The sequence below is a fragment of the Leuciscus leuciscus genome (assembly GCF_965113295.1).
Source record: "Leuciscus leuciscus genome assembly, chromosome: 21".
NCBI lineage: Eukaryota > Metazoa > Chordata > Actinopteri > Cypriniformes > Leuciscidae > Leuciscus > Leuciscus leuciscus.
In genome coordinates this window covers 16,465,411-16,481,512 of record NC_138745.1, presented here as the reverse complement: position 1 = coordinate 16,481,512, position 16,102 = coordinate 16,465,411, and the positions used below count along the sequence as shown (strand labels likewise).

General features: G+C 42.2%; 2 protein-coding genes across 2 annotated transcripts in view; one reads left to right on the top strand and one right to left on the bottom strand.

The window, feature by feature from the left end:
• Positions 1–16,102, top strand: part of adprh (ADP-ribosylarginine hydrolase) — a 504,999-nt gene that overhangs the window by 284,419 nt on the left and 204,478 nt on the right. The window lies entirely within an intron of this gene.
• On the bottom strand, positions 3,985–15,984 carry LOC309485831 (uncharacterized protein). Its single transcript, XM_082152889.1, has 4 exons — positions 13,809–15,984; positions 5,761–5,924; positions 5,167–5,474; positions 3,985–4,987 (listed from the first exon to the last, which is right to left on the bottom strand). Coding segments are annotated over exons 2-4 (456 nt in total). The 5' UTR covers positions 5,763–5,924; positions 13,809–15,984; the 3' UTR covers positions 3,985–4,841.

Here is a 16,102-nt window from a genome sequence, read left to right as displayed (position 1 = left end):
GAGGCCTACCATCTGGCCAGGTTTCACGTCTCTAGGCCTTACGGTTTGTCCTGCACGATGCGTTTTACGAATCCTTACAATTACAATAGGGTTTCAGCATTTCATGCTTGAACCCCTAATAAGAATGAAGGCTTTTTGCCAGTTATAGCGCCACCTCTGGTCCGATCTCCATGAAACTCTGCATGCTTCCTCACCATGTTCTGACACATATGCTCATCAATTTTTGTGAAGTTCTGAGTTTTCATTTGGGATTTATTGGCTTTTTAGTGTATTTTGCCACGCCCCTTTTCTAAATGACCCTGTTACAGCCAGCCAAATGCAAAAGTTCAACTTTTTTTCGATAATTATTGATCTAGAGAGTCCAGAGAATTGTCCTAGACTGGTTTGGTTCCGATCGGGCCAAAAACCAGGGACTAGTTCGCAAAAGTAGGTTTTGGACAAAATCCGACATAGCAGAAAATTTTCCCTGCCTACATCCAAATCGGAGATAGCCATTTTGTCCGCCTTGAGCCAAGGATTCCAACGATATAAGACACTTGATCCTGGGACAAACGGTCTAAGAGTTGTGAGCGATTTAGTACTTTTGGTTGCTGTAGCGCCACCTATGGGCCAATTGGGGTCATACTCTGATAGGTTGTCCCCAAATTGAGGCCTACCATCTGGCCAGGTTTCACGTCTCTAGGCCTTACGGTTTGTTCTGCACGATGCGTTTTACGAATCCTTACAATTACAATAGGGTTTCAGCATTTCATGCTTGAACCCCTAATAAGAATGAAGGCTTTTTGCCAGTTATAGCGCCACCTCTGGTCCGATCTCCATGAAACTCTGCATGCTTCCTCACCATGTTCTGACACATATGCTCATCAATTTTTGTGAAGTTCTGAGTTTTCATTTGGGATTTATAGGCTTTTTAGTGTATTTTGCCACGCCCCTTTTCTAAATGACCCTGTTACAGCCAGCCAAATGCAAAAGTTCAACTTTTTTTCGATAATTATTGATCTAGAGAGTCCAGAGAATTGTCCTAGACTGGTTTGGTTCCGATCGGGCCAAAAACCAGGGACTAGTTCGCAAAAGTAGGTTTTGGACAAAATCCGACATAGCAGAAAATTTTCCCTGCCTACATCCAAATCGGAGACAGCCATTTTGTCCGCCTTGAGCCAAGGATTCCAACGATATAAGACACTTGATCCTGGGACAAACGGTCTAAGAGTTGTGAGCGATTTAGTACTTTTGGTTGCTGTAGCGCCACCTATGGGCCAATTGGGGTCATACTCTGATAGGTTGTCCCCAAATTGAGGCCTACCATCTGGCCAGGTTTCACGTCTCTAGGCCTTACGGTTTGTCCTGCACGATGCGTTTTACGAATCCTTACAATTACAATAGGGTTTCAGCATTTCATGCTTGAACCCCTAATAAGAATGAAGGCTTTTTGCCAGTTATAGCGCCACCTCTGGTCCGATCTCCATGAAACTCTGCATGCTTCCTCACCATGTTCTGACACATATGCTCATCCATTTTTGTGAAGTTCTGAGTTTTCATTTGGGATTTATAGGCTTTTTAGTGTATTTTGCCACGCCCCTTTTCTAAATGACCCTGTTACAGCCAGCCAAATGCAAAAGTTCAACTTTTTTTCGATAATTATTGATCTAGAGAGTCCAGAGAATTGTCCTAGACTGGTTTGGTTCCGATCGGGCCAAAAACCAGGGACTAGTTTGCAAAAGTAGGTTTTGGACAAAATCCGACATAGCAGAAAATTTTCCCTGCCTACATCCAAATCGGAGATAGTCATTTTGTCCGCCTTGAGCCAAGGATTCCAACGATATAAGACACTTGATCCTGGGACAAACGGTCTAAGAGTTGTGAGCGATTTAGTACTTTTGGTTGCTGTAGCGCCACCTATGGGCCAATTGGGGTCATACTCTGATAGGTTGTCCCCAAATTGAGGCCTACCATCTGGCCAGGTTTCACGTCTCTAGGCCTTACGGTTTGTCCTGCACGATGCGTTTTACGAATCCTTACAATTACAATAGGGTTTCAGCATTTCATGCTTGAACCCCTAATAAGAATGAAGGCTTTTTGCCAGTTATAGCGCCACCTCTGGTCCGATCTCCATGAAACTCTGCATGCTTCCTCACCATGTTCTGACACATATGCTCATCAATTTTTGTGAAGTTCTGAGTTTTCATTTGGGATTTATTGGCTTTTTAGTGTATTTTGCCACGCCCCTTTTCTAAATGACCCTGTTACAGCCAGCCAAATGCAAAAGTTCAACTTTTTTTCGATAATTATTGATCTAGAGAGTCCAGAGAATTGTCCTAGACTGGTTTGGTTCCGATCGGGCCAAAAACCAGGGACTAGTTCGCAAAAGTAGGTTTTGGACAAAATCCGACATAGCAGAAAATTTTCCCTGCCTACATCCAAATCGGAGATAGCCATTTTGTCCGCCTTGAGCCAAGGATTCCAACGATATAAGACACTTGATCCTGGGACAAACGGTCTAAGAGTTGTGAGCGATTTAGTACTTTTGGTTGCTGTAGCGCCACCTATGGGCCAATTGGGGTCATACTCTGATAGGTTGTCCCCAAATTGAGGCCTACCATCTGGCCAGGTTTCACGTCTCTAGGCCTTACGGTTTGTCCTGCACGATGCGTTTTACGAATCCTTACAATTACAATAGGGTTTCAGCATTTCATGCTTGAACCCCTAATAAGAATGAAGGCTTTTTGCCAGTTATAGCGCCACCTCTGGTCCGATCTCCATGAAACTCTGCATGCTTCCTCACCATGTTCTGACACATATGCTCATCAATTTTTGTGAAGTTCTGAGTTTTCATTTGGGATTTATAGGCTTTTTAGTGTATTTTGCCACGCCCCTTTTCTAAATGACCCTGTTACAGCCAGCCAAATGCAAAAGTTCAACTTTTTTTCGATAATTATTGATCTAGAGAGTCCAGAGAATTGTCCTAGACTGGTTTGGTTCCGATCGGGCCAAAAACCAGGGACTAGTTCGCAAAAGTAGGTTTTGGACAAAATCCGACATAGCAGAACATTTTCCCTGCCTACATCCAAATCGGAGATAGCCATTTTGTCCGCCTTGAGCCAAGGATTCCAACGATATAAGACACTTGATCCTGGGACAAACGGTCTAAGAGTTGTGAGCGATTTAGTACTTTTGGTTGCTGTGGCGCCACCTATGGGCCAATTGGGGTCATACTCTGATAGGTTGTCCCCAAATTGAGGCCTACCATCTGGCCAGGTTTCACGTCTCTAGGCCTTACGGTTTGTCCTGCACGATGCGTTTTACGAATCCTTACAATTACAATAGGGTTTCAGCATTTCATGCTTGAACCCCTAAAAATCAGTACAATTACAATAGGGTTTCAGCACTTCGTGCTTGAACCCCTAATAATAATAAAAATCAGTACAATTACAATAGGGTTTCAGCACTTCGTGCTTGAACCCCTAAAAATCAGTACAATTACAATAGGGTTTCAGCACTTCGTGCTTGAACCCCTAATAATAAAAATCAGTACAATTACAATAGGGTTTCAGCACTTCGTGCTTGAACCCCTAAAAATCAGGACAATTACAATAGGGTTTCAGCACTTCGTGCTTGAACCCCTAATAAAAATCAGCACAATTACAATAGGGTTTCAGCACTTCGTGCTTGAACCCCTAATAATAAACAGAGCAATTCCAAGAGGGTCCTCACACCATCGGTGCTCGGGCCCTAAATATAATACCAAAAGAGAAAACATATGATACCAAAGTAACACAACAGATGTCCTCATAATTCGACAGTAAAAAACCCACACAGGGAAACCTCACTGAACGAGCCACACTCTTTTTTTTTATGGCTATAATGTCCTATTATCATTTTTGTCACAAGACTCTTGCTTAACTCAGTCTACATAAAGACTCTAATGTCACTCTTGGCACACCAATCTATTAATAAAATTACATTAATTAGTCAGACAGACACTGATGTCTATAAAAAATGTCATAAGCCCCAAAATTTCCTTTAGAACTAAATGAAATAACAGGACTTGAGAGCAGGCAGTTTCAGTTTAACATTTATTTGTAACAGTAATCCAAGTTTTTATTTAAACTTAAACTTGCAAAACACAGGTTCACATGAGTTTTCCTTTACTATATCACATCTGAATGTCTTTGTGTATAAATATAAACTTGCCATATCAGATTCACTGTAATAGGAACTAGTGTTTGTGATCAGAAGAAACACACTTGCCAGTCACAACTGCATACAGTAGGTGTACATAATACTATTTCAGTTACAATTTATCCACACAGCCAGGAACAATATTTAGTAATACTTTTATGTGTGATTGTCAGTATTTGTGTATTAACTCTATACTGCTTCACATGAAATGATACTTGGTAAAAAAAAAAATAAAATAAAAATTAATAAAATATATCAACTAAGGTGACCGCAGCATAGTGTGAAAATCTCAAAACAAATTACATAACCTGTCATCACAAGTGACATACTAAAATAACAAGCCTCAAATGGCAATGAACAATAGTTGTGGCAGTAAACATTATTAATCAGCATTCCATTAATTGTGCTTTTGGTGAGCATGCTAGTACTGTATGGCACTGATGATCTAACTAAAGTGGCAATATCTTTTATTCAACTTGAGAAGGAGCTGATTCTCAAAGTTGTTTGAATCCATTCTTGCCCTCCTGGGACTGAAAATAAGCCCTGCTGTGCTGAAAAGACATTCACAAGCTGCAGAGGCGGGTAAAGCAGTATTGAGCTTCAAAGACAACTTACAGACCGATGGGAAGGACTTGAGAATGTCTTTGTCATCAGCTTTGTCATCAGCCATCTAACTGCTTGATACCTTCCTGACCATGAGTAGGCTTCATGCTCGCAAAGAAGTCCTCTTCCTCAGAGCCACTGGAACCATCAACTGGCGGCTGATTCAAAGTATCTTCCTCCAGATGGTCCTTGATGTAGTCCAGGCCTGAAATGGACATTTGCATAGATGATAAGAATCAAAACTTCACTATAATCACTCATTTCTCCAGATTAAAATATCAAAAGAACAGTATTTGAACGAACCTAAACAAATTGAGTATGTCAAAATAAAATTGTAGTTGGATCTTTAACTAATGACACTTTTAAAAATAAAAATAATCTTACCTAGTTTGACAATGTTTTCATCCGATGTCCAGGATGTTTTAAATTTCGGGACAAGTATTGCAGCCGCAATAAACTCTGGCTCTACCAGCATGTTTCCAAAGCGCTGCTGCAGGCCTTCTTGTAGGGCACCAACCAGAGGTTTGCAGTACCTGGAGGTAATGCCAATTCGGTCAAGTTTCGAGATGAGGAGGGTCAGAGTAGGCAGAAGCCATCCCATCTGAACATCGATTTCAGCCTGAAGAATGTTGAGGGCTTTGGCAACGGTTCTGGTATACTCCTCCAGAAAGGCAATTGCAACTGGACTCAACCTATCACACATTGAAACAACAACAATTAATAATTTCATGTCATTACAATTTTAAGTGTGTGTGTGTGTGTGTGTGTGTGTGTGTGTGTGTGTGTGTGTGTGTGTGTGTGTGTGTGTCAAATTCATAAATTATTGTACTTCTCCCTGTATCTACTCCTATCCAATCCTTACTGAGTCAAACAACTATTCAAAGCAATGCGAAAAAAAAAGCAGTTTTACCATTATCATTACTGGAACATGAATTTAAATAAATAAAATAAATAAATAAATAAATAAACAGCACTTACATTGGCAACTTGAATGAAGTGCAGACGGTTCTGATAGCCCCCTCTTCTCTGATCTTTAATTATCTCTCAAATGGTGAGAAATAAGGAATTCCACCTTGTTGCGTTGGGGCGGATCAGATGAATTTTGCAAGTGTTAAGTCCCCGGCTTGTCTAGGGGTGTGGGACTTACAAACAGATATATAACCAGGCTGGAAAAACCAAGGATGACTCAAAACATGTGTCAAGTTCATGTATTTATGTATTTCACTACAAAAATACTCAATAAAGAAGTGCAACAATATACAGTCTCCACGGCTCCCACCGCGTTACTGAAAACGCACGCGGAGATTGCCCACCGCACACCACGCCAACTTCCAGCTGATCGGGAACCTCGGTCCGACAGCTGTCTCCACAGTCACTTGACAGACGGCGTGGGGAGAAGCTAAGATCAGCACCCAGCAGATCGCGCTGCAATCCACACAGTAATCCACACAGTAGTTCACACAGTCTGACGCGAGCCGCCCAGAAAAAGTGAGAGACGCGAGAGTACTTCACTGGCTCAACTTATACACCCCACTAATTGCCACTGATCCGCTTCAGCTGCGGGATTCTCACCGCGTCAGACTCGAGACACGGGACACCTGCAGGAGAGAAACAGAAAACACCCACAGCAACACACACAAAACACGCACACAGACCTCACGGGTCGTAACACCCCCACCCATAAGAACAAATCTATCACATAGTTTGAATACCACTGTAAAAGTTTACCATTTATATGTTATTGTTACAGGCCCACCATAATAAAAAATAAAAAAATAATAAAAACGGTCTTACCCACGGGACAGGGCATCAGCCAAGATGTTGTCCGCTCCCCTCTTATGTTTGATATGGAGGTTGTAGCCTTGGGCCAGGAGGGCCCAACACATCAAACGTTGGTTACTGTTGTACATGCGGGCTAGAAAAACAAGAGGATTATGATCGGTGTAAACAGTGATCGGCAAGAAACTTGAACCCACATACACTTCAAAGTGTTGTAGAGCCAGGAGCATAGCCAATGTCTCCTCCTTTTATTTTTATTTAACCTTTATTTAACCAGGTAGGCACATAGAGGACTCATTCTCATTAAAAACGGCGACCTGGCCAAGATAAAGCGTCAAGATGCAGACAACATAAAGTTACACATAGAAGACAAAACAGCATAATAAAGTTACAAACAGTTGTTCAGTCAAAAGTACATTGTACGTAAATAGATAAAATACAACTAGACAGTATTCCTAGCGAATCAATGGTTAAAAACAATTTTTACACAATAGTAACTATAACTATAAAGTGAAATATGCATTAATTGATTAAAAAAGTACTAACATGAACAATGATGCGTCAATAGGTTAGTTATTAATCGTTTGAAAGTGGATAACGGTACAATTGAATCAAGCCTTAAAGATTTTTGCAGTTCGTTCCAATCGTTAGCTGCAGAAAACTGAAAAGAGAAACGACCAAAGTACGGACATTGGTGGTGGTTAATGTGATAAATCTGCTTGAACGCAGGTTACGAGAGGGAGAAACTACCGATATTAGGTTTCTCAAGTAGATAGGGCCTTTGCCTAGGATAATTTTGTAAATGAAATAGAGCCAGTGTCTTTGCCGTCGGATGTGAAGGGAAGGCCAACCAATGAGAGAATAGAGGTTACAGTGATGAGTGCTAAATGGAGCGTTGGTGGCAAAGCGTATAGCACTGTGATATAATACATCTAGCTTTCTAAGAAGAGAGTTAGAAGCAGATCTGTAAACTACATCGCCAAAGTCTAAGATGGGGAGGATAGTCATATTCACAAGAGCAAGTTTAGAGTGAGCAAGTGGTAAAAGAGGCCCTGTTACGAAAGAGAAAGCCAATCCTGGATCTTATTTTAGATTGAAGTTTGTTAATATGGGTCTGAAAGGAAAGAGAAGAATCTAACCAAATACCGAGGTATTTATAAGTGTCAACAATTTCCAGTACAAAGCCGTCCAGAGTGGAAATTTTTTTTGTATAGGAAGGTGCAGAAAGAGATCGATTAAAGATCATACATTTGGTTTTACTAGAATTTAAAGTTAATTGGAGACTGCGAAATGAGTGTTGTATGCTGTTAAAGCTCGCTTGAAGGTTATCTAACACAGTATTCATAGATGGGCCGAAGGTGTAAAGAATAGTATCGTCTGCATATAGATGTATCATAGAATCACCTGCGGCCAGCGCCACATCATTGATGTAAACTGAAAATAATATCGGGCCAAGAATTGAACCTTGTGGCACCCCCATAGAAACAGCCAGTGGGCTAGATAGCAAGCCCTCGTATTTGACACGTTGAAATCTGTCTGAGAAATAGTTAGTGAACCAGGCAAGGCAGTGATTTGAAAGACCCAGACTCTTTAGCCTACTGATAAGGATGGAATAGTTTACAGAATCAAAAGCCTTGGCCAGGTCTATAAAAACAGCTGCACAATAATGTTTACGGTCAATAGCAGTTATGATATAATTTATGACTTTGAGTGTGGCTGTGGTGCACCCTCGGCCAGCTCGAAAGCCCGACTGCATGTCGGAGAGACTGTGATTCGATTCGAAATAGTTAATGAGCTGTTTATTGACAAGGCATTCAAAAACTTTAGATAGACAGGGCAAAATAGAGATTGGTCTGTAACAATTGGGGTCTAAATTATCTCCTCCTTTAAAGATAGGGATTACAGCAGCAACTTTCCAGTCTTTCGGAATGTAAGAGGTGTCGATAGAGAGATTGAAAATAGCAGTGATAGGTATGGCAATAATAGGAGCAGCCAGTTTTATAAATGAAGGATCTAAGTTGTCAAGCCCAGATGATTTGAATGGGACAAGGTTTTGCAGTTCCCTCAAAACATCGACTGTCTGGATATGGGCAAAAGAGAAAAGAGGTAGACTAACTGGGGGCACTGAGGACAGTGGTGAATTTATAGCTGTAACGGAAGGTGCCAGGTGGAAAGCGTGTCCAGCCCTTTCAAAATGTTTATTAAAGTTCTCTATGATGGAGACCTTGTTAGTAGTTACAATGTTTTCAAATTTTAAAGCGGTGGGCAGCTGGGCAGGAATGTTATTACCTTCCATGGACTTTATTGTGTCCCAGAATTTTTTAGTGTTTGTGCCGCAGGAAGCGAATTTTTGTTTAAAAAAACTCGATTTAGCGTTTCTAACTGCCTGTGTATACTGATTCCTTGCCTTCTTGAATAATTCTAGGTCATGAGGATGTTTCGACGCCAATGCAGCACGCCACAAGGTGTTTTTATGTTGGCTTAGCTTAGTTAGGTCTGAGGTGTACCAAGGACTGTATCTGTGCTTAGTTCTACATTTTTTGAATGGAGCATGTTTATTTAGACTAGCAAGAAAGGCGTTTTTAAAGAAGGACCAAGCGTCCTCCACAGTAGGGATAAGTTCAATGTCCTTCCAGGGCACCCGAGCTAAATCAAATAAAAAAGCTTGCTCGCTAAAGTGTTTTAGGCAGCGTTTAAATATGATAAGGGGAGGACTTTTAATGGCAGATCCATTGTGCATACATGCGATAAGACAATGATCGCTAATGTCCTGACTAAAAACAGCGGACGAAAATTTAGAGGGTAAGTTAGTTAGGGCGATATCAATAAGAGTACATTTGTCTGCCAATTTCATATTATATCTAGTTGGTTCATTGATTATCTGCGTGAGATTTAGGGCGTCGAGCTTTAATAATAGGGTATTTGGAGGATTAAGCATATCATAATTCAAATCACCTAACAGTAAAAACTTTGAGGATAAATAAGGAGCAATTAATTCGCAGATAATATCAAGGGCACAACTGGGAGCGGAAGGGGGTCTGTAACAGACGGCTGCAATGAGAGATTTATTTTTAGAAAGACTGATCTTTACACTAAAAGCTCAATTTTTTTTGGAATGGACAGTGCATTGTAAGTGCTCCCTACAGTAGAGCATAACTCCGCCTCCTTTCGAAGATCTGTCTTGCCGATAAATATTATAATTAGGAATAGATACGTCAGAGTCTTTTATAGATTTTTTAAGCCAAGATTCTGAAACGGCTAATATGTCAGGGTTGGCTGCATGCGCAAGGGCAGTAAATAGATCTAATTTAGGAAGGAGACTTCTAATGTTAATATGCATAAATCCAAGATTTTTTCGATTGCAGAAGTCTTCGTAAGAGAACCCATTAAGAATAGGAACAGCAGTATTAACTAACGGTCCAGGATTGGATTCAATATCACCAGAGGAACTAAGTAAAATTAAAATTAATATATGGCAAAAACTGTTAAGAACTGGGCGCCTGGTGCGAGTGACGCCACAGTTTGGGAAGGGGAACAGCTTAGTAGAATATAGTATGTTAAAAGCACTGTGAGTAGACAAGGGGATTATAAAATGAGTGTACTGGGGTAATGGACCTAAACGTTGGGTAATGAAAAAGGAAGTTTCATCTCTGTGGATAAATGAGTCAGTCCGAGTTTTTTAAAAAGTGGGAGGAGAAGTGAAGGGGTTAAATAAGGTGTGTTGAGCTGAATTAAAAGAACTAGGCCTACAATTAAACAAAACAAAACAAACTAACTCAAGTAAGCGTAGATGGCTCATGTTGTCAAGAATAACTTAAAACTTAGATAAAACTAAATATAGAACAACAGAATACTTAAATTACTAATTAAATGAAAATAATAAATGAAATAAAATGTAGTCAAAACCAAGGTTGCCGTGACCAGAGTAGCCTACTAACAATAGTTAAAGTAAATAAATATCCACAGATGTAAGTAGTAATGTGATATTATGTAAATAAAGTTAAATAACAAAGTGCTAACGTAAAATACTAAAATAAATAACAGAAAAATACATATCCCGACTTAATGAAACATAAAACTGCACAGCGTCGGTTTGCGTTGTAGAAAAGAAAGTCAAACATATACCGTGAGATCCAGTGTAGGCCTGATGGCTGTAGATGATGGAATCCTCTATGGTGGAATAGTTCAGCTGGTGTTTCTTGAATTTAGTTGAGAAATAACACACAGGTTTACACATATCTCCATCCCCTCTCTGCATCAGCACCGCCCCAGCCCCAGTGGCACTAGCATCGACTTCCAGATAAAAAGATTGGGAAAAATTGGGCGCCGCCAACACGGGTGCACTGCAAAGAAGAGACTTAGCAGCCTCAAAAGCCTGATTACACACATCATCCCACACAAAGGATACCAAAGGACTACACAGTCTGGTAAGTGGAGCAACCACCACCGAAAAGTTTTGGCAGAAACACCTATAATATCCAGCCATACCTAGAAATCTCCTAAGCTCACGTCTAGTAGTGGGAATTGGTAAAGCCAAGATAGCAGCCACCTTGGCATCTAGAGGACGGACCTGCCCCTGACCAACCTGTTTACCAAGGTAGGTAACCGTGGCTTTCCCAAATTCACACTTCGCCAAGTTCAGTGTAAGAGAGGCGTCGGTCAATCGCTGGAACACAGTCCCCAAACTGGACATGTGGCTATCCCAGTCCTCAGAGTACACAACCACATCATCAAGATAGACGCTACAGTTGGGTACTTCCCCCAGTAGAAGTTGCATGAGGAGTTGGAAAGTGGCAGGAGCATTTTTCACCCCAAAGGGCATTACAGTATACTGCATAAATGCATCTGGCGTCACAAAGGCTGAGATATCTGAAGCTCGCTGGGTCAAAGGCACCTGCCAATATCCTTTTAGTAAATCTAACTTTGTGATACATTTAGCTGGGCCAACCCTATCGATTAAGTCGTCCATGCGAGGCAGCGGAAAAGAATCAGACACAGTAACTGCATTCACCTTTCTAAAATCAGTACAGAAACGAAGTGTTCCGTCGGACTTAGGCGTTAGCAGACAAGGTGAGCTCCACGGACTATAACTAGTCTTGGCTAGGCCATGTTCTACCAGATAGCTGACTTCTCTCTGCATCGCTTCTCGTTTGGCTATCGGAGAGCGATAAGCATGCTGCTTAATAGGTCTAGCATCACCCACGTCAATGTCGTGTTCCAGCACCATGGTGCGGGATGGCACATTACCTAAAATGGAAGGGGGGGCACGAAGTAAATCAATCACATCCTGTCGTTGAGATGTGGGTAAGTAAGACAATTGTTGAACTAAAGTAGCCATGAACTCAGAGTTAGCCAACCTGCCACACATATGGTCTTCACATGGCGTTGCTAGATCAGGCTCAGACCAGTCACTAACGAGAGATGTAACTCCCACCACTGCCCCCGTTGGAGTCTGCACCGGTTCCACCGGATCGCCATCTCTAGAATGAAAAAGCTTCAACATGTTTACATGACATAGACGTGTTTTTCGTCTACGGTCAGGTGTACGGATGATATAATCTGTCTCTGAAAACTTCCTTTCCACATCATATGGCCCTGAAAATTTGGCCGTTCAACTGTTTTTTTGTCAAACCGCCTCTTCATACGGGTCTGTGTGGAAGAAAGTGACTCCCTTGCCAGCTCCACAGCACGATGTAACCGCTCCTTGCACCGGGAAACAAAATCCAACACATTAGTTTTAGGAGACTCATCATACACCATCTTTTCTCTCAACATCTTTAACGGACCCCGCACGTTATGGCCAAACACAAGCTCGACTGGACTAAAACCTAAAGACTCTTGCTTTGTGTCACGAGCAGCAAAAAGTACAAAAGGGACTCCTTCATCCCAGTCTTTACACGTCTCATGGCAGTATTTTTTTAACATGGACTTTAACGTTTGGTGCCAGCGTTCCAAAGCTCCCTGTGACTCAGGGTGATAGGCGCTAGACACTGAGTGAGCGATTCCTAATGAGCTGAGAGTTTGTTTGAACACCTTGGAAAGGAAATTAGTTCCCTGATCAGTTTGTACCACCTTGGGCAACCCATATGTAGTGAAAAATGTGACTAGTGCCTTGGTTACTGATACGGCTGTGATTCTCCGTAGGGGAATAGCTTCTGGAAATCGGGTGGCAACACACATCATGGTGAGCAGAAACTGATTACCGGCTTTGGTTTTAGGTAACGGGCCTACACAGTCAACCATGACGTGTTCGAATGGTTCACCAACTACGGGAATGGGCTGTAACGGGGCTGGTGGAACAGGCTGGTTTGGTTTGCCAACAACTTGACAAGTCCTGCAGGTTTTACAAAAACAGGTCACATCAGTTTTTAGACCTGGCCAAAAGAACTGGTTTAGTACACGGTTGTAGGTTTTACTAATGCCCAAATGACCTGCCCATAAATGCTCATGTGCCAATGACAATATCTGCTGTCGACAGTCAGCCGGCGCAACTACCTGGCAAACCACCCTCCAATCAATATCTGGTTCTATACCTGCATCATCTGCCTGAGAAACCCACCTGCGCATCAATACCCCGTTATCCATAAAGAAAGGTTGTTTGCCGTTACACTCTTTTTTTTTTTAACCACCCAAGCAAAAATTTTAATCAATGAGGGATCACTCCTTTGAGCTATTATCAGAGCATTGGGAGTGAGCGGCAAAGGTGCAAGATCAAACTTACCCACAGAGTCCACTACCTTTTCAGCCTTGTCCACCTTGCAGCTCACAGGATCATTATGGGTCACACCCTCCTCAGAGAAAATAGAGGCAAAAAGTGAGTCAGACAGGTTAATTTCCTGGGTCTTTTTACGAGATTGCGCTCTTGAAGTCACACTGGCTACAAAAATATGAGGATGGATTTTCCCCAACTCATCCTGCTCAGACTCAGGCATAGGATTGCTGACCACCCTAGGAACAGGGAACACCTTTCCCCCAGCAATATCGTTCCCAATTATTACCTCAATGCCCTCTATCGGAAACCCTGCACGTACACCCACCGTGAAAAATCCAGTTACCAGATCAGAATAGACAAAAATCCGGTGCAGTGGCACTGGTATAAAACCCATCTCAATACCTCTCACCACTGCACTTACATCAGAACTGTCACACACAGGGAGAGTGCCAGACAGCATTAGTGACTGTGAACAGGCTGTGTCCCGCAGTATTCGCACTCTTCGCTGGTCTTCTGCTTTCCCTATCAAAGAAACAAAACCTTCAACAATCATCAGTCTCACGCATCTCAGGCTCTAGCCCCTGGGGCCGGGGAGACATTTTAATCAACCCCACCCCCTTTGGTTGTTTTTGATTTGGACTGGGTTGCTGACCCTTCCAAGCTCTACACTCAGCAATTAAATGTTCCGCCTTACGACAAAAAAAACATACTCTGTCTGCCTTTTGAATGGAAGCCACACTGGGACGACTGTCAAGAGGCTTATGAACCAACTGTTCAGTTTTTTGAAAACCTACTCGTAAAGGAGCATCACGCTTAATAAAGGTGGCCTAATGCAGAAGCGCAAACTCGTCTGCAAATATGGCTGCCTGCTGTAGGGAAACAATATTTTGTTCACCCAGATATACAGCAGTACGTTCTGGCAAACTGTTCTTAAAATCCTCAAGCAAGATCAGCTCACGTACAGAGGCCACATCATCTGCTTTACATGTCATACACCATCTATCAAAGAGGATTCCCTTTTCACGAGCAAAATCTGTAAATGTTTGATCGTGAGCTTTCCGTAGGCCACGAAAACGCTGTCGGTATGCTTCCGGCACTAACTCATAAGCTCTCATAATAGCACTCTTAACCCGGTCATAATTCAACCCGTCCTCCACAGACAGTGCTGCGCACGCTTCCTGGGCCTTACCCGTTAATTTTGTAACGGAGAGCAGATCACCAGTTGCATGGTGATTAAATCAAATTAATTAATGCAGTCTAAATCTACAAAACCCCTGTCTCGCTCTGACTCAAGCTATTCTCACATTCCAAAGCACTCTCATTTACGACACCTCTGCTGTTTTGAGATTGCTCTGCGCAAGACGTGCAGCCCAAACGGCGCCGAAAAATGGTGTAAATCATTGACTATCTCTCACTCTACATGATCTCTTACGTCTAAACCAACAGAGACCGTCTGTTTATGGCCGGGAGAGCCTCACGCTGACCAATGAGAGCGATCCCGAAAGCACTCCCCCCTAGGGAGTCCCTCGGACACTGATTTACACATAGACACTAATTAACTCTTCACAACAATAAAACAGTGTTGTAGAGACCAGATGCCCGAAACATGTGGTCTGTGCCTAATACATCAATCCAAAGAGCCAAACGCACGCACACACATAAGCCTCACCCGCAGCGACGGGGACAAGAGTTCAGCGGACGGGTATGAACTTTCAAGACGCACTCACATACACACACACAGAAACACACTCAGGCACCACCACGTGTGATCCAAAATCCTTGTATAAAACATTTTAAATGTATTTTCTTGATGTGTATGATCCCCTGTCCCAAATATTATGCCTATGTAGTTTGTTGGCCTGTAATCACTCTGTGGTGCCCACAATTACAAGAAATGATGTACCTCCTTGATTTTAGATATTAGAACTGTCATTCGCGGTATTGCCGTGTTCCACGAACCCCAACGATGCTGAATCTTTAACACAAAATATCAGAGAATGCATTGTTTTATTAAATACCAGTGTTATTAAGTTATGGACGAATTCATCGTTTCAAAACCCCGCGGAAAAGGAGGCGTATAGACCTCAAAACGTCAGGAGGTGGGCCCATACGTTGTTAAAGACGATTGGCCCACGTACGTGAGGGAGGCGTGAGTTTAGCCCTTTAAAATTGCGCGCCCCTTTCCTCTCATTGCAGTCCGCCAGAGAGAGAAGACGACACGCCTCCTTCCCTCAAGGAAGCTTCGCTCGCTTTTATTTTCCTTTTTATTTTCCTTTTATTTCCAAGTCTTTTCTTAGAACTACTATAGTATAGTCTTCTGAAACCAACCCACAAAACCAACTTAAGGCTAAAGATAATCTTTGCTGAGTCTTCGCTCGCTTCAAGTCGCCATAGCAACCAGAACGCTGTGACCACGTGATCCAGGTGTCTTTATCCAACACAGACGAACGCACCCACAAAAGGCCGATCTTTCAAACAGAGTAACGTAGATCTTTTAAATTTGCAATCTGAAGGAAATGCTGTTTAAAGTTGTCTAAATATTACTGAGAAACGTTGGGGTTTTGTGGTGAATGACTAAACTGTTTCTATCCCTCTCTCTAAATTCTCTTTCACACACACAAACATACACGTTCACACACACACACACACACACACATACTCTCACCCACGTGTGCCGAGATAAACACACTACCACGTGCTCACGGAGCGACACACCCACCTTACAAACGCTACCATCTCCACATCTCACACACATACCTAAAATCATTCGTATCTCAACTATTAGTTTCCTCTCGCTGAGTTTCTCTCTCTCTCTCTCTCCCTCTCCCA